The 18,196-nt window shown below is 46.5% G+C and overlaps 2 protein-coding genes across 4 annotated transcripts in view; both read right to left on the reverse strand.

The window, feature by feature from the left end:
- The window catches only part of GOSR1 (golgi SNAP receptor complex member 1), a 46,834-nt gene extending 39,348 nt beyond the window's left edge, over window positions 1–7,486 (reverse strand). For 2 of the 3 annotated variants that reach the window (XM_081172213.1, XM_081172215.1), the window contains exons 1-3: window positions 7,335–7,486; window positions 3,109–3,229; window positions 1,835–1,922 (exon numbers count right to left, since the gene is read on the reverse strand). In XM_081172213.1, the coding sequence (XP_081028339.1) occupies window positions 1,835–1,922; window positions 3,109–3,229; window positions 7,335–7,371 (246 nt within the window). In that variant the 5' untranslated portion in view covers window positions 7,372–7,486. The remainder of the gene's footprint in view (window positions 1–1,834; window positions 1,923–3,108; window positions 3,230–7,334) is intronic. The other variant, XM_081172214.1, reaches the window with a different exon arrangement.
- Window positions 7,487–13,586: 6,100 nt separating this feature from the next.
- The window catches only part of CPD (carboxypeptidase D), a gene marked incomplete at its 5' end in the record, with an annotated part of 31,889 nt that continues 27,279 nt past the window's right edge, over window positions 13,587–18,196 (reverse strand). Inside the window, 7 exons of the mRNA XM_081171978.1 lie at window positions 13,587–14,472; window positions 14,847–14,946; window positions 15,722–15,907; window positions 16,964–17,095; window positions 17,235–17,299; window positions 17,383–17,478; window positions 17,789–17,929. Coding sequence (XP_081028104.1) covers window positions 14,246–14,472; window positions 14,847–14,946; window positions 15,722–15,907; window positions 16,964–17,095; window positions 17,235–17,299; window positions 17,383–17,478; window positions 17,789–17,929 — 947 coding nt within the window. The 3' untranslated portion in view covers window positions 13,587–14,245. The remainder of the gene's footprint in view (window positions 14,473–14,846; window positions 14,947–15,721; window positions 15,908–16,963; window positions 17,096–17,234; window positions 17,300–17,382; window positions 17,479–17,788; window positions 17,930–18,196) is intronic.

Below are 18,196 nucleotides of genomic sequence, written 5' to 3' on the forward strand. Positions count from 1 at the left end.
GAAGGAAAAAGGGAGCACACAGGTTGGACAGGACACAGGTTCTTCACAGGAAAGTTAAGAGCATGCATTTGGAAAGGGAAACCACTGCTTTTTGGAGCACACAGCAGCTGTTTTAACAAAGAGCAAGGCTGGCAGAAATCCTGGTGGCAGGTGTGGAAGGCATTCTGAAACAAACGTACAGGCTTCCCAAAACAAATGCTCAACAGTTCCATAATCTGTGTTTTGGGCCAGTGCTGTTCTGGGACTTCAGAACATTACAAGAGCCTTGATGAATCAGGCCAATCCAGCACCCTCTCCTCGCAGTGGCCAATCAGATGCCCCAGTGAGAAGCCCAACAGCACCATTATCCCCATCTGCAGTTCCCAGGAACTGGGAGGCATACAGAGATATAGGGCTCCAATGGTGGAGTCAGTACAGTTTGATGCAATTTGTGCACAAACAACTCAGACCACCGTCTTTTGAGGATTTCTATACTACTCTGAGGGCTGTCTATGGTAAGAAACTATCAGCAGTAAAATAAGCAGCAACAATGTCAAAGTGCTTCAAAAATGACAAAGTGTGAAATCAGACAAAGTGATCAGTGTTTAGAATTTAAAAAAAGGTATTGTTACCCAGCCTTGCACTGCAACTCTTGTGTGGGTGAAATGCGCTGGCATTTTTCAGGCCTCCCCCTTTGGATTGAGCTTGTAAAGAGCAAAACCCATGACTGAAAAGCAACCAGACAGTTCTGGTGGAGGCAAATAGGCCATTCCAAGATCCTCCGGGTAGTTTAAATTGGGGTGGGTGGAAAGAATGTCGGGATCTACTGGAACATCTCTGGATGGATGTGCAGCAGTAGTAGATTCCTTTGTTTGTTTGCCTTCTCCAGACTATCCCAAACCAAAAAAAGGTTTAACAGTACGAAACTAACACAAGACACCGTCAATGGACGTTTACTCAAATAAAATATAACGTAAGTAATCTTAAAATGCTGCGTTACCCTGGCAGATCACAACATGCCTCTTTAAAAAGGGAGAAAAAGCTTCCTCTCTTAACAAAGATTAAATGAAAAGGAGATGAAATAAAATGAGTTTGCACAAATCTAAATTAAATTATGTAAAACTGCAATTTGATACGCATTGAGGGTTCCTGTTATTAGCAATGAGATAATTATGTTATCATTCACTAACAGTGATTTTCTTATTTTTGTGCCTTATGTAAAACCAAAATGAATAAAAAGCATAAAACTAACATAAAATACCTAAAATTGTCCCAAGTATTGCTCTCCAAGATGGTATATAAAGGAAAATATATAACATGTGTGACTTGCAATAGGTTGGCAAGGGTTTCTGGCTCTTGACTGTTTAACAGCAGCAACAACAACTTTAAAAGGGACTTTTCTTACCGCCTATGAAATTAGGCTTCTGGGATTTCTGATGATTTACAGCCACCTAGCTGTAGATAAATACTTATATATAATCAGGTCATTCCAGAAGATGCTCATGGAATGAGGAGAGAACTGGCTGGGCCCCTGGACCATCAACCTGCATCTGACTTCAGTCCTAATTTAATCACTAATTTCCTAGCAGTTAAGAAATTCCCTAATGTCTGCATCACAGCAGTAGAGTACAACTTAAAAAAAGGGGGGGGGTGGATAAGGGAATTGAAGCAGAAAAGGCATCCATTCCAGGCAGGAGATGACTTTTTTGCTCATGGGAGAAAACACACTTTAAGGAAACAGAGCCACCACTTTCTGCACCGTTGTTTTTTAAGCTGCTCCAGCAGCAACTTGTGTCAAAAACCTTGAAGGTCACAACAGAGGCCTGGGAATTTAACCGGCTGAAATCCCACTCACCTTCCCCAAGAGCTGCTCGATTTCCACAGCCATCGTTTCGAACATTCGGTCTTGGCTTGATCCATTCAGAAGAGGGGTTGTGTCGGAGCTGAGTGATGAGAAAGACAGACAGACACCCCTCTGTAAATATTATGGCAGAGTAAAAAGGTGCACCTAATTGTCACAAAATGTCATGGGCGACCCTGCAACCCAGAAGGCCCTGTTAACGCTGGGGAAACCAATGGGCCACAGGCAAATGCCCAAGAATCCCAGGTGCTGATGCCAGCCTCTGTGGTTCTCACCTGCAGAGAGGGAGGAAAAACAGTTGCACATGTGCTCTCCTGGGCCTTAAAGGCACAGGAGGAAAAGCGCTGTTGCCAGGCTCTTCGGCTTGTTCCTTTAAACTGCCACGATGCTGAGCTGTGGCTTCCTGCTATCATGGACTGACTGGATGCAGAGTAGTGCTGGGAGGCACCAGCCGGGGAACCCTCAAAGGAACAAGGCTCAGAGCCCAGGGATTGGTGGTGGGAGGACAGTGAGTGGTCAAAGGGAGAAGGAGCAGAATGGGAGGAGGAGGTGACAGAAGCTGAATAGGTAACAGGGTTTAATGAGCAGGAAGAGGCTGGGGCAGAAGAGTGCAGAATCAGAGGCAGAAGGGGAAGCTGGAGAGGAGTGGAGGAGGGCTGTTGAAGCAGCCAGGGAGTCTCTCCCTACTGCTGTGACCAGTTCCCCTCCCTGCTGGTCTTCCAGAACACACAGGGGAATTAAGAGAGCACAGCAAAGAGAGACAAGACGAAGGAGCTTTAGGTTGCAGGGGAAGGAGTCTTAGGGAGCAGTGGGGCAAGACCTACTGGGAAGAGTTGCTGTGACCACTAGGCCTGCACCGTTTTGGTTCCTTTGAATAAAGAGTCAGCTTCACTGACACCAGGTGTTTTATTGCTCTTGACTCTGGCTCCTGACATCTATTCTGGAAAGTACAGCTCTGATGAGCTACTCCAGATGCTATGGTTTCAGGACAGGCCAGCAGCAGCTAGGAGAAGCAGTGGGAAGAACCCGGAAGCAGAACGTCCCTCTTTGCCTGGCCCCTCAAAGCCTCTCCCTAGAAGTAGCCTCATTAGGTAGTGTAAAAGCAATTAGGAATTGTGGGTGGGGCACAACCACAACCCCTAAACTGTGTCAGGTAAGCCACAAGCCACAAGTAATGAAGCTCAAAAAGAATAAAGACAGGTCTAAAACAAAAACTATTTTGAAATGGTAAAAATGTCAAAAAGAAAAGAAAAGTAGGACAGTAGTACCTATACCTGTCGCGCCTTCCCTCTCGGGAGCTGCTGTGGCTGTAGCTGGTGCACAGCTTGCTGAAGGAGACCAGCTTGAGGTCCAGCTCATTCTCCAGCTGCCGGGCTTGCTTCCTCAGATCTGCACCAACAAGAGAAGGGGGGGGGGAGTGAGCCTTTCCTGCCCACACACACCCCTGCATACACATCCACACCCCTACAGACCTACACACACCCTTTGCTGCTCCTAAGCCCTCAAGGGCAAAAAGGAAGGGGCTTCATTCAGCTCTGTTTCCGAAAATGGATATGAATTTCAACAGTGTAATGAGATGCAATGTTTCTAATATGATCTGTCACGGATCAGCAAAATGGAAAGCATTCTGCTTTGGAAATGTTAACAGTGTACAGGCTGAAGAGGACAGAAAATGTGTGCTTCTACTACTGATTAAATGATTGCATTTAGATCCCATATTTTTTCCAGGGTGCTCAAGGTAGCATAAATGATTTTCCTGCTGCTCATTTAATTTCCACAGCAACCATGTGAGGTCAGTTAGGCTGAGAGGCACTGACCGGCCCAAGGTCGCCTAGGGAACTCCATGACCAAGTGACGATTCAAACCCTGGACTCTTGAGTACTCTGTGACACCCCACTGGCTCTCTCACTGCATCACCCTAGTGAGGTGGGAAACCTGTTGCTCTCCAGATACTGAACATGGGAAGCTGCTGTACCCTGAGTCACACCATAGGTCCCTCTAGCTTCAGCCCTGCCTACACTAACTGACAGTTAGCTCTCTGTGGTTTTAGGCAGGAGGCAATTCCCAGACCTAGGTGGAGATGCTGGGGATTGAAACTGAGGGTTTCTGCCGTGCAGCTATGGCCCTTTTTATTTTATTTTTGAGAAAAACAGGCTATGCAGCATTATAATAAGTAAATAAAAACTGGGGTCACAGAATCATAGAGTTGGAAAGGACGAGGATCGTATAGTTCAACCTTTGCCTAACATGGGGCTCGAACCCACAACCCTGAGATTAAGAATCTTGTGCTCTACTAACTGAGCTATCCCTTGGGTGGCAGTTGCTAGGGGCAGAACACCTAATAAGAGTGCCTGCTTATGAACCTCCTGGAAACAAATGTACTCTCATGAAGGAAAACAGTGCATAAAAGCTCCACGTTTAAAATAAAACTGGCTTCAAAATCCACAGGAAAACAAGATATTTCAGATAACCTTCAGTCTAATCCACTAAGCCATAAAAAGATAGTGTCTATCAGTGCAACTCAGATGGCAGGGTCCCTCTTAGCACCAATTACTGGGAGGTGGGAGAAAGCGAGAAGTAGGGTGCCAGGGGCATGTAAATGCTTTTGAACCATTTGCCTCCCTGCAGGCACCTTTCAGGTTTCGACCTATAAAGCCCAGTGCATCTCAGAACCTCAATACTTCAGGGACTGCCGCTCCCCCCATGAGCCAACCCAATCCCTGCATTCAGCATCCAAGTCCTCTCTCCTTGTGCCCCCCTCCAAGGAAGCTGTGTAGAGCGGTGACATGAGAATGGGCCTTTTCAGTGGTGCCTCCCTGCTTATGGGATGCTTGAAAGCATACCAGTGCAAGTGGATAAATAGGTACCACTGCAGTGGGAGGACAAACAGCATTTCCATGCACTCTGGCACTCATCACGGTGTCCTGTGCACCAGAAGCGGTTTAGCCATGCTGGCAACATGACCTGGAAAAGCTGTCTACGCCTGCAGACAAACGCCGGCTCCCTCAGTCTGAAAGCAGAGATGAGCATTGCACGCCACAGTCGAATCTGACTGGGTTTAACTGGTCAGGGGTCCTTTACCTTACCTGCTTTCCCCAAGGAGGCACAACTGGTGCCATCACTAGCTACATTAAGGCACAGGGAAATGCATTTATCTTTACTAAGGTCTTTGACCCTTAATTTGGAGGCTTTTAGATATTTGTGGCCTCTTTTCAGGGGGTGGGATGCACCAGACCCACCTTTTATACATATGAATGGGTTTTTAGGTTTCTATTTTGCTTTGGTTTTGAACTGTTTTATAAGTCGCTTTAAGTCACTTTTTGTAACAAAAAGAAAGCAAATAACTACAACAAACAAGCAAAATGTATCATGAAAGTACTATATAAATGCCACAAATAAATAAATGGGTGCTCTACGTGGGGCTGCCCTTGAGACTGACCCAGAAACTCCAGCGGGTGCAGAATGCCGCGGCGAGACTCCTTATGGGGTCTTCGCTGCGAGATCACATTCATCCGGTACTATACCAACTGCACTGGCTCCCGGTGGAGTACAGGATCAGGTTTAAGGTGCTGGTTTTAACCTTTAAAGCCCTATACGGCCTAGGACCCTCGTACCTACGGGACCGCCTCTCCTGGTATGCCCCACAGAGGAACCTACGGTCTGCAAATAAAAACATCCTGAAGGTCCCAGGCCTCAGAGAGGTTAGGCTGGCCTCAACTAGAGCCAGGGCTTTCTCGGCTGCGGCTCCAATCTGGTGGAACGTTCTGTCACAAGAGACTAGGGCCCTGCAGGACCTGACATCTTTCCGCAAGGCCTGCAAGACAGAGTTGTTCCACCAGGCCTTTGGTCAGGGCCCAGCCTGACTCCCTCCTCTGGCCACCTGCACAGAACTTTGCTTAACGGTTGCCATTAATTTGATTTTAATTAATTGTTATAATGAAATGTTTTAGAATGTTAGATTATTTGATTGATTATTTGATTGTTGTTAGCCGCCCTGAGCCCGGCTTTGGCTGGGGAGGGCGGGATATAAATAAAAATTATTATTATTATTATTATTGTTGTTGTTGTTGTTGTTGTTGTTGTATTCAACTAAGTTTTATTCAGAGCTGTTGTTGGCGTTTGTCTGTCTCAAGAGACAATGGAGTGCCCTCTTGGGGTGAAGTGAAGACCGCTGCATCGAAGTGACCTCCCCAAAGTCCAGTGTGTATGGAGGTGCTGGGTTGCCCAGACAACAATATCCCCTCTCAGCCTCGCTGATGTGGTCCAAAGGAAAGCAGAGCAAGATGTTTGGCACCAGCTTGGCTGCTGGAGTTGCCAGAAGGAGGCATACAAAGTGCCATCCAACTGTCTCAAGGACTCCAGATTTGTGTAGGGTTTAGTCGTGGGCCTTTTCTTCTCCCAAATATATCCCACAAGGCAGCGGAGGCTTAGGATTAGAGTTTTCCTTCTCCTACATGGGCTACCTTCCCAGGTTGACAAGCCCCATCTGCCCCTCACTTTCCTCTGCAGCACGTGCAGAAACTGCCTTCCTGACTGTTGAATTCACTATTGGTATCATCCAATCAACCTGCTGGGCCTGTCTTTGCACACAATGGAAGTCCCTAACTCACCAAGGTTCTGAGAGACCCATCGGCTACCCTCCCTTGTTTTAGCCAGTCAGTCAAAGCCATTCTTGGGGTGCGACCACTGTTGCATGCTGACAGCTTCCCGGAGCCACAGGTGAGAGCCAAGTGCAGGGTGGGGACCAAAGCTGGACAAACCACCCCAGGATGAGCATGACGTGTCCCCCACCCGAGATACGACCCCCTCCCCTAACACCCCATAACCTATTCAGAGCAGACCCAGTGAAATGAACAGATGACCCAACGGACGAAGCCCCCAAGCAGGACCCGAGCGTCACAGAAATTCTCCCCTCCTGCAGTTTCCAGCAGTTAACCCTTAGCTGTGGCAAGCAAACAGAGCCTCCTTACACAGGAGCAATGTACCACTGAGCACTTTTCGTGTGTGTGTGTGTGTGTGTGTGTGTGTGAGAGAGAGAGAGAGAGAGAGAGAGAGAGAGAGACCCATTATGTCTTGTTTGTGTCTCCCATTTGCTGGCCCTGGTTGGAAACAAGGCCCCTGATGCTCTGTGTTGGGCCCCACACCTCACCACGCCCCCCCACTCCATTTCCCCAGCCCTCCTCCGGAAATGAGGCCCAATAGAACCAAAGCGCCCCCTTCCCCCCGCCTCAGCCCCCTCCCCTTCTTGAGCTTGGCCCCCTCCCCCCTAGACACTTGGGGGGAGCTCTCGCCCTCCCCAGTCGCAGAATATGAGGCCTTCCAGGACCAAGGCGCCGCCTCCCCTCCCTTGACAACCCCAATGGCCCCCTCTCCATTTTGCTGCCCCTCACCCGGCGCCTCCCTCCCCCTCCCAGCTGAGCTCCCCCTCCCCCTCTCCCACCCCTCACTCTTCTTCCCCTGCTGCCCCACCCTCCCCCCGTCCCGCCCTACTCACCCTCCCAGTAGTTGCTGCTGCCCCCCGCCGCCGCCATCTTTGTTGTCCAACGTCAGCCCTCGGCGGCCTAGGCCGGCAGCGCGCTGGGCTACAGAGGCGGCGCAGGCCAGAGCGCCTTTCCCGCTCGGCGTTTCCGGGTCATAGAGATGGGGATGGGGAAGGACAGCAAGGGCTGTTGCAAGAAACCGTAGGCCGGGAAAGGAGGACGGTGGAGCGTAGAGGTGGAACCATAGAGATGGCGAGGAGCGGCGGTGGCGTGGGGACTCCTAGAGCGCCAGCCGCGGCAGCGCCACTCGGCGGCTCCCGGCAGTAATAGCTACCCGCACCCCGCAGAGCGGACTTTGGGCTTTCGGTTCTCTGCCCCGCCCAGGTTACCATCTGAAACTCGGTCCTGCGAGGGTGGAAGAGGGCGGGCGGAAAGACAAGTTAATATACCGTGCGATCCTCGTTATGCCTTTGTATAATTTTAATTCAGGTGTAATCTGATTTTTTTAAAAAACAAAACAAAACCCCATGGGTTTTATCGTATGGCTTTATGTACTATTGTTAAACCGCTTTGGTATTAAATAAATAGCCGTCGAATGAATGAATGAATGAATTTATTTCTATCCCACTTTTCCCCAGGGAGCTCAAGGTGGCGTGTATAATAATAATAATAATAATAATAATAAAATGTAATAATAATAATAATAATAATAATAATAATAATAATAATAATAATAAATATAATAATAATAATAATAATAATAATAATAATAATAATAATAATAATTTGTTCCCCACCCATCTGACTGGATTGCCCCCGCCACTCTGGGCGGAAGTGACTGGCACCCAAGGTCACACCCAGTGATCTCCATGGTTGTGTGGGGATTTGAACCCTGTTCTTCAAGGTCCTAGTCTGACACTTACTAATACTCTGCACAGGCTCTCGCTGAATAATTCAATAGGTCTTGCTCCCATAAGGTTATGATTGCAGCCTAATTAATTGATTCATTTATTTATCATTATACATACACAACCCAGCTTTGTTCCAAGGAAGTCAACGTGGTGCATCATGTAAGAAGCCATCGTGTACCAAATCAGATCATTGGGTCCATCCAGCTCTGCATTGTCCAAAAAACTTTCATCACTACTGCATTTATTTACTTACTTATTTTATAAAATTTATACACCGCTATATTTTTTAAAAAATAAAAGCCTGAAAGAGGTTCACAAAATAAAAAACAGTAAAATCAAGAAAAATTCACAATTATACTTTAAAAGAAGCAAAATTTAAAATACTAAAACAGATTAAAATTACTTCAACTTTCTAAGCATCTGAGTAGGCAGGCCTAACAAGGCACCAAAAATAGTGAAAGCACCTGCTTGCTCTCAATAGGCTGGGAGCTCCAAAGTGCAGGTGCTGCCATCCTAAACAACTGAGTTCTTACAAATGCAGGAGGGTTATTTTATGTGGCACCTGTGGTGTGGTAGTGCAAATTCTGCCAATCAAAGTGGCTGAACAGACACATTTGGGGTAAGGAAATCTTGTAGGTAAACTGATCGTTGATGCATCACATTAGACTGCCTATTGGAGGAGTTAGTTTAAATGCAACTGAAAAAGACTGGAGGCCTTTGTGATTATCTCTGTTGCTGCACCACAGCTAAAGATATCCATCCCATTTTGATTCCATGTTTGTTACTTGCTGATAACCAAGCATCCTAGTGACCGAAAGATGCTGTGGATTAAAGCTGGGCCCTTCTGAACATAAAACCAATGCCATTTAGTTTTGGCTTTATAGCAAGCAGCTTAGTTTGCTTGGTGCAGGGCATGTAACTGGCTCTGTTGTATATTGTAGGTAGAAGCTGGTTGGTGATAAAAGCTGCCCCTGAGAAAGTTCATTCCTTTGCAGCATTAAAATGTATGAAAACTTTGTTGTAAACACAGGCTAGTAGTCATTTGATCTTCAAATTTCATTTAAAAAGGACCTTAAGGAATTTTGTGTGTAAATCCCCTCTCTGACTGAGCCACTGCCACGCAAGAGATGCAACAGTAGAGCGGACAGGCCAGTTATCTAACTTAATAGGGCGACGTTGTATATTCAGCTCCCCTAAAGCCTGTGTAAGGGGCTACTGCTTTAACAAGCTGGTGGTCCCAGTGTGTTTCAGATGCTGTATTCCTATCATGAAGGGGCTGCCCTGTTTCAATACCACTAGGCTAACCCTTTTTAAAAACAATACAGCAGGACTCATACTACCTGGAAACTTGTCTGTGGTGCCTCCCTTTCTCAAGCTAAAGTAGCAACCTATGTTTAATTTTAGGTGGAAGTTTTTAAAAACTCCACCCTTGCCCAGAATTTTGATAGAGAGCAATGGTAGGGCCACTGGTGATTTATTGCCGCAGGAGCAATTAAGTATTGTATGTTGAGGACTTCAGTTTTGTTTAATGGGTATTTAATATGGTTGGATATTCTTATAGAACCTGTGCTGGGGATCAGTGTGCAAAGAGGACAGGAATGGAGCATAAATACTGTACCGAAGGCTTGAAAAAGAAAGGGAAAAAAGCTTCCAGCAACTTGTACAGGTGGAGCAGACGCTTGCATTGCACTTTCCATGTTATTTCAAGGGAAAATTCTAAAATGTGCCTCTTGGCACCATAATGGACGATAGGAACAGCCCTTTGGGAAGAGTAAAGCAAAAAGCTTTTGGAGCAGGTGTGGACTCCAATTCCCACCAGCCCAGTGATCAGGCTAATGGGAGTTGCAGTCCAACAACAACAGGAAGGACACAACTTCCCTCCCCACCCCACAATGGCAAAAAGACAGGAACAAATGAGTATATTTTGCATTTGATCTGGAAAAAGATGCCCCTGCATATAAACTCTGATCTACACCAAGGAATGTAACCAGCGGTGAAGCAAATAAGACACAGGAAGAAGAGACGTCATAAAATAGTTTTATACAGATTAGAGTTCAGTGTACATGTTAAAAAACCCAACACACACTCACAGAAGAGTCATCAAGCCACCCCACTCCCCATTCACACCCACTGGTTTGCATTCCCAAGTCAAGCCCCTAATTTCAAACTTTGCTTTTGAAGGCACAACAGTGCATGGACTAAGACAGGGATGGGTTACACACCAGCAGCAGTTGCAGGCCACTCTTCCGCACCACAGAAGCAAACACCAGATCCTCCAAAGGCATAAGGTGTCGCACAGAGCAGGAACACTTTTGTTGTTCTTTAAGCACCTTTGCATAATTGCTACCAAACAGAGGCAGCCACCTGTGATCATCAAGGCAAGACTTGCCTCCACATTGAGATTCTACATTTCAAACAAGTTCTGCAAAGAGGTCTGGTGCCCCACCCAAATACCACCTTATTGCCAACTGGGAAGTTTAGGAGGAAGAATGGCAGGGAGAGAATCGTCTAAATATATGTTAGGAAGGCCCAACCCAAGACCCATAATATGGCAACAAGGATATCTGGAATCCACACTCAATAATTTGTACTTCAGAAGATTATATATTAAAAGCCAAACATCAATTAAGGCAGAAGATTATTAGGATAGCATTGAAGACTCTTGTAACAGTATTTTGGGATGGATAAAACAGGTAGGAAGGTTGTTAATGGACTTAGGAACTTGATTTCATAGAATCCAATCCTGGCTGATATGACAGGGACAGAGTTAACTCACGTCTTCAAGCTTTTGATGCCCGGGGGGCACATGTGGAATTAAAATAAAAAAACTGTTGTGGGCACCACACAATACCCATTTCATGGAATAAGGCTGGCAAGGCTAGTCACTGCGTTTCCTAAAGGGGCAAAAACATAACCCCCCCAAACAACAGAAAAGCAGGCAAGACCCCAAACCACCTCAACTTTTTAAAAGGGATAAAAATGAGAGGGGGAGGGGACCTTTGTGGGTGCAAAGAGATGTGTACGTGTCTGAGCCCACAGGCACCATGTTGGGGATCCCAGGGTTCATGTTCCCTGCAGTTACTTAAGAAGGAGGGAAACTGAAGTTAAGGAAGCCCAGGCCAGGGAGCATATTACCCTCAAATCCTGAAGGGAACATCAGTCTGCCTGAGAGGCCGTCTTATATATTACTCAGTTTAGTATTTTACAACTGTAAACAGCCTTGAGCGCCCTGGCAGAATGCAATTACTATTACAGTGGTGCCTCGCAAGACGAAATTAATTCGTTCCGCGAGTTTTTTCGTCTAGCGAATTTTTCGTCTTGCGAAGCACGGTGTCGGAAAAGTTTTGGAAAAGCTTCAAAAATCACCCAAAACCTCAAAAAAGGCTACCACACTGCGTTCTATGAGTTGCTCCTCAAAGTCAAGTCGCAACTGTATTAACAGTGTTAAGAAAAAGGAAACAAACTTGGAAAAAACACAAGACGTTTTCGTATTGCGAAGCAGCTCAAAAACTGCAAAACCCTTTCGTCTAGCGAGTTTTTCGTCTTGTGAGGCATTCGTCTTGCGGGGCACCACTGTATTTATTAAATTTCTATACTGGCCTTCATCCGAGGATCACAGGGCTGTTTACAGCGAGCAAATCCAGACAGAGAACAAAAGCTAGAGGGTATTTCTATCCCTAGCTGTTAGAGAGAGTATACTGAAAGCATCATCTCATGGGGTTTCAGATAATTATAATTATGGTATATGTACTTAGCAGTAAGCCATAGAATAAGTGTGGCAATCCCAGTCACTGTGTTCCCAATCATGGCAAGTTTTATGAGGTTTGAGAAAAGCATCTGGTTTAGGCCTTCTGGATCACTTATACCAGCCTTTGCCATGCTGGTGCCCTCCATAGGTTTTGGACAAGCTGACCAGGGCTGATGGGTATTGCAGTCTAAAACATGTGAAGGGGACTAGTTTGGCAAAGGGTGACTTATAAGCATTTCTCACAACAAACTGAGCCAGTATAGGTGGAAGTATTTAGCCAAGTTCCAATAAGAAAGCTAGCAAAGGATAAATGACTGAGCCTTGTCTACCTCCCACAGATTTCATTATCTTTCTTCAAAACAAAAACAAAAAAACTGGTCTGTTTTGTTAGCCCGACTCCGTGACAGCTTGCATCTTCCCACACAGGTGGTGTAAGAGCCCATGACACAAAGATACATATTGGCAAGAGGACGTCACCCAGCAGATAAATACTTGCAAATGGGTGGTGCCTGTCCAGTCCTGCCTGGCAGCAGCAATGCAGAAATCACCACGATCCTTTCCATTCCCCAACCCTCAAAACAGCCCAGCTTCACTCGGCTGCAATTCATCTGCTTCATGGTTTGACCCCTAGCAAGCATGCACCTGACTGGATTTTAACCCTGATGCCTTCCCCAAATGAAGCTAACAAGGCTTAAGAAATGGTGATGTTTAACGAGGAAACAAAAGACACACACATATCCATCATGTACAAAGAGGGAGCTGGTCTACCTTCTAAGAGATTTTTCTAGCCCAAACAGTGAAACGTAAAACATCAGAAAAATAGGAGGCAGCCTTAAATCAAGCCAGACCATTTGGTCCATCTAGCTCAGTACTGTCAACACTGCCTGGCAGTGCCTCTCCAGGGTTTCAGGCAGGAGGAACATCCCCAGCCCTATGTGGAGATGCTGTTGGAGATTGAAACTGGAACTGTCTATATGAAAAGTGGATGCTCTACCACTGAGTTGCAGCCCTTCCCCAAAGCTTGTGGTAATTGTGTGTCAGCTTTGCAACAGCTTTTTACTCTCACTATATGCAAAGTCCATAAATGAAATTTCCGAGCAAGTGGCTGAGGGGGGGAGGGGGGGAGACTAGACTTGTACCATGCAACATGAGGAATAACCACTGTAGTGCCTTCCCTTCCAGAACAGGCCCACTAACATTCTCTCTCCTTTTTGGAGATACTTTGAGAAGCAGCAAAATCTAATCTCAGCAGAAGAGCAGATTTGCAGTTACAGACTTGGTGCTCAAAAAAGAAGGAGGTGCCCACCCCCCCGGTCTTGTTTTTCTGTGGTTAGGAGTAGCCTGGTGAGTTTTCAAAGCAATTGCATATTAATAAGGTTTACTAGGAGCAAATATTTTTCTGGACTACAGATACACAATCACGAAAGCCACTAGTCTGGCTGCTTGTACAAAGGCTGCCTGAATCCAAAAAAATGAGCTGCGAAGGACCATTTGGCATCCAAGCCAGGAATTCTGGCTCACAATCTAGCTAGCATTAGACTCTTGCTAGTCTACATTGTCAAATAGTGAACATCAGAACTTCTGAAGCAGGATCGGTGCGAGAGAACTCAACCAAAACACGTTTTTTATTTTTCAAAAGAACTGTCGCCTTTACTGGAGACATAAATTCTTGCATCTTGATACAACGCTCCTCTCTTGCTAGGAGTCAAAGGTAACCATGAACCAGGCTTCTGCCAAAATAACCTAACCTGAAGTCATTCTTAACAGAAGGAAGAGCTTAATTCCTCTAAGTAGTGAGCAAAGACCAGTTTCCTAACACCCTGCACCCATTGACCCTGCCCCAGGCAGAAGAGAATAAGAGGTTCCAGAGACTTCCATATGCTGCTGGAGCAGCAGTAGTTTAGACAAACATCTTGGCAGCTACAGTGAATTTCCCACAGATAATTGCATGGAGTGAAAAGTCTCAGATGGGCTTAGGGAAAACATTGCCGAAGTGCTAGCAACGCCACAAAACCATTTGGTTGTTCCCCTCCCTGGAGTGGGCTTGTAAGCAACCAAGCTTCCAGTTGCACTCCTGACTAGAAGAGAAGCCAGCTGGAGGGTGGGGTGGGGTGAGGTGCCCTCCTTGTGCATAAACCAGGAACTGGCATGAGCCAAGAGCAAAGGTTTGGGAGGACACACGTTCTGGGTCCATCGCTTGAGAAGGGGGAAATGCTCAGTGTTGCAGGATCTGTCTCTGCAGGGAACTTCCCTGCTGCCGGGTGGGTCAGTGTTTGCTAGAGTAGAGTGTCTCCTCCTCAGTGTCTGTTTCATCCTGGAACTCGTGGCTCAGCAAGGACTTCTTGGAGCCCGTGGACATCATGCGGATCTCGTCCTCATAGTCGTCATGGTGCTGTCGTAGGCGGTGGAAGCCGTCCTTGTGCCGGTTGGACTTGATGGAACACACACACCAGATGATGCAGGCTGTCAGGATCACAGCTGTCATTGTAGCCCCTGGAAAAAGGGGGTTGTGTGAGAGAGAAATCAAAACCCACACATCAATATCAGGACAAGGGCAGAAGCTTCTTTAACAGAAGACAACACATGTAACTCCATGGGTTTATCATGCACCTAAGTTACATTTTGCATGTTTATGTAAGAAAATACCTCCCACATATTAATATATGAAGCTGTTCTTCATAGCAAGCAAAGGCATCCTAGATTCAGGAGCCATGGGGCATGCAGGGGACACAGGAGGAGAAAATGGCTCAAGTCTTTAAAGAGCCAGAGTGGTGAAATGTCTTACTTTCTAGCCTCCTAAATAGACATTCAGACACAGACACTTCCCCCCACAACACACAAGAGGGAACAGTAATGTGGGCTCTCACCTGCTACCGTAACCACCAACTCCCTTGGAAGGCCAAAGATCTTGTTGTCCGTGTCAAACTGCACATGGAGAAAGCTAGCCATGTCATGGCGAACCAAGACCTGGAAAGAAGCAGTACACATTTCAGCAATTGTGTGGATGAAAGCACAAGTCCAGGGTTAAGTGAGAAAAGAAGCCAACACGCCCCTCTCCGAATGTACCAGCAGCCAGAGGCTTGGGACTCTCTTATGGAATAAGGAAAAAGTCTGCACTGAACTCGTTTTGTGGGAAGGGCAAGGACAGAATCTTAGGGTACGTTTTAAGCACAATGGTGTGGGGGGGGGGAGGGACTCTGTCCCAGTCACTAACACACAAATGTTGTCAAACTCAAATAGGTTAGAAAGCCAAATTCCCAGGTGCTTGGAATGTGGTGGGATACCTTTCGGGTGGAGTGGGAACCTCTGAGGTTCACATGTAACATTCTTGCCTTCAATGTGAAGGTAAGTTCATGTTTCTCTTGCAGTGGCAGACCCCCTTTCCTCATGATCTCCTTGCCCACAACAAGAGAGATGACTCCTCTCAAAGAGTTCCTGGGCACAAAGAGTTTCTGCACAATAGGACACCAAATTCTTAAATCCCTTTTGACCTTCTGAAAGTACACAGTGTCCCCCTTTCCAAACCCCCACTGTTCTCAGTTCCTCTTTACAGCCAGGACTTCTCATCTGCCTTCTGTCACACAGCTCTGGCTCCCAATTCGCAGAAGGTTCCTGTGTGGTCGCCTTCCAAAGAAATGCTTCAGGTCTCATGCTGCATTTCTTCCCAACTCAAGCCAAAGCTGCCTCAATCACATCTTCCACCAGGCTCATGAAACAAGGCTGTGGTGTGCTTTTCCCATACCTTGACATGCTGCTGCTGATAGCCTTCCGCTATGGCATGGATCTTATGGTAGCCAGGAGCCAGCAGTACATGGAAATAACCACCTTCCTTAGTGTAGACTTTTACCCCTTCGTTGAGCACAATTTGAGCTTTCGACACTGGCTGTCCATGCCTGTCTCGGACAAACCCGTAGACTCCTTTATGAACCTGGAAGGAAAGGAAGGAATCTGAGAAGGTGTACATCAATAAGTCATTTTCTGTAAGGATACAAATCTCTTCTCTATGGGATAAGACGAAGGTGGGGAAACCTCTGGTCTGCAGGTTGGATGTGGCTCTCCAGGCCTCTCTATGTGGACTGTGCAGGCCATACCCCTCTCCCTCTCCCTGGTCCTGCTCCCTGCTCTCCGCAAATGCTTTTGCCTAGCTGCCCTCTTGCTTGCCTGGACTGAGAGATAGCCACAGGTGGGTGGATTGTAGAAACCTTTACAAGGCTGGAATGTATAGCCAATTGTACAAAAGAAAGAGCTGCATCTGCTTCTTCATCCATTTTTGACTCTGGCATGTGGCTCCCATAAGATGAGGGGAATGTGGCCCTTGAATTGAAAAGGATTCCCCATCCCTGAAGTAAGGAAACCTCCACAGAACAAAATACACACAAAAATTAAGCAAGATGTATGTTCCTGATGTTACATTTCTTCATTGCCTTACCCTCAAGGCTTATGACTGGGAACGCAACGCATTATCAGGCAGAGTGGCAGGCAGTGGGCCCAGGATGACCCAACAAACCTCAGAGCCAAGGAGGATTTAAAACCAGCATAAACCTTGTCCAAAATCCCAGCTCACTCATTACACCTTTACTGGGTCCTCACTATATCACCCAGAGGAGAGCTGTTAGTTGTCCTCCGTATCATAGAGGTCTGCCTGGCCTCAGTTGGAAGTCAGTACTGGGTGCCACTGGTCCCATGCTTGGGAACACAATTCTAGCAGATTCTGCTGGCAGCCTCACTCTGGATTTTCAGGCTTTTCCTGAAGTCTTTAACGCTGACAGTTGTTTAATATTTGCTTGAGTAGACAGTCGTTTTAATGAGTGCTCTGTGCTGTTTAATGATTTATGTGTATACATTTTTTAATATCAGTTCCATGTACAATGAATATCCAACAGTAAACAGCTACAAGAAATTCCATCCTTAAATCTAACGTGGTGTCCAGCCCATTCTGAGCAACTGCAAACAAAAGCTTGAATGCGTTCAAGTCCAAACTCACCTCCACCAGCATGCTGAGAAGAGATTTCTTATTCTCCGCCCAGAGAGTAGGAAGCTGGCCCGCACTGGGAAAGTAACAGCAGCCAGTGTATACTGTAATCTCTGGGCAGTGTCCGTAGGAAAGACTGAAATCCTGAGAAAAACAAATGCAAAAAGAGGGTTTGTGGCGGGAAAGAGAGACAGGACTGGACCAAAGCACCACCACTGGCAACTTTGATTGAATTTGGCTAAGAGAAACTAGATCCCCAAAGTGTAGTACAACTGTGAAATACCTTCATGCTTCCCAGGTGACTGTTCCATTCAGCCCCAAGCAACACTCCTCCAGGAATATTCTCATCTGCAAGAGAGAAACATAAAATCAGAAGCTCTTTGTAAGAAACAAGCCTGCCCCAAAAGGTCCAGAGCACCCTGGGCACATACCTGACTTGTTTGGACAGCTAGGCTGGCCCAGATGCATTGTGGGATGGTTGTTTGCATACACAGATGCCAAATATCTCAGAGTCTCTTTGTTCTCCACTATAAAAAGAAAAGGGAAGTTAGAGAGTCAACAAGTGTGTGATTCAGCCTGTGGTGCTCGAGGTAGACAGCAAATGTCATGGTCTCATTATAAGAGCCGATGAGAAGCCAAGAATGCTCAATGGCCAGGGATGACGGGAGCTGTAGTTCAGCAACTTCTGAATGGTCAAAGGTTCCCCATGCCCGGTCCCGGTTCTCCATGTCTAGTTTACTCTCTCAAGAAGCAGCAGAGAATGGAGTGCTCTTTAAAAGATTTAAGATAATCCCACAAGTTGTTTCCAAAGTACTCAGAGGATGGCACAACCATTACCTGTCTGCACAGGCTTGTCATAGGGGTAAGTGACAAGCAGAGATCCTCCATCCAAAGCAACAGAGAGGCTGAAGTCTTGCTTCAGAATCAGGTTGTCCATGATGGCCTTGGTTTCTGGTTCTCTTGCCCCAGAGGAATTGCCTAATGAAGTAAGACACAGAGGTTCTCAAGACTTGAGGCAAGCAAACAACTCAGTAGCAACCTGGTGAGGAACAGGTGACTCCAGACAGTACACAAGCTTTGCCAAGGCTGCTGCCACAGCAGTGAAGCACCTGACCATTCACTCACATTTCTATTCAATGGCAAGCCATCAAAGTGCGTAGATAAAGGCAATTAGTACAGCGCCACAACAGGGCTCTCTTTAACCCATTAGACACCCCTCCCCAGGTTAGGATTAAAGGATTTGGC

Source organism: Podarcis bocagei (assembly GCF_964188305.1).
Source record: "Podarcis bocagei genome assembly, chromosome: 15".
NCBI classification, from domain to species: Eukaryota; Metazoa; Chordata; class Lepidosauria; order Squamata; family Lacertidae; genus Podarcis; species Podarcis bocagei.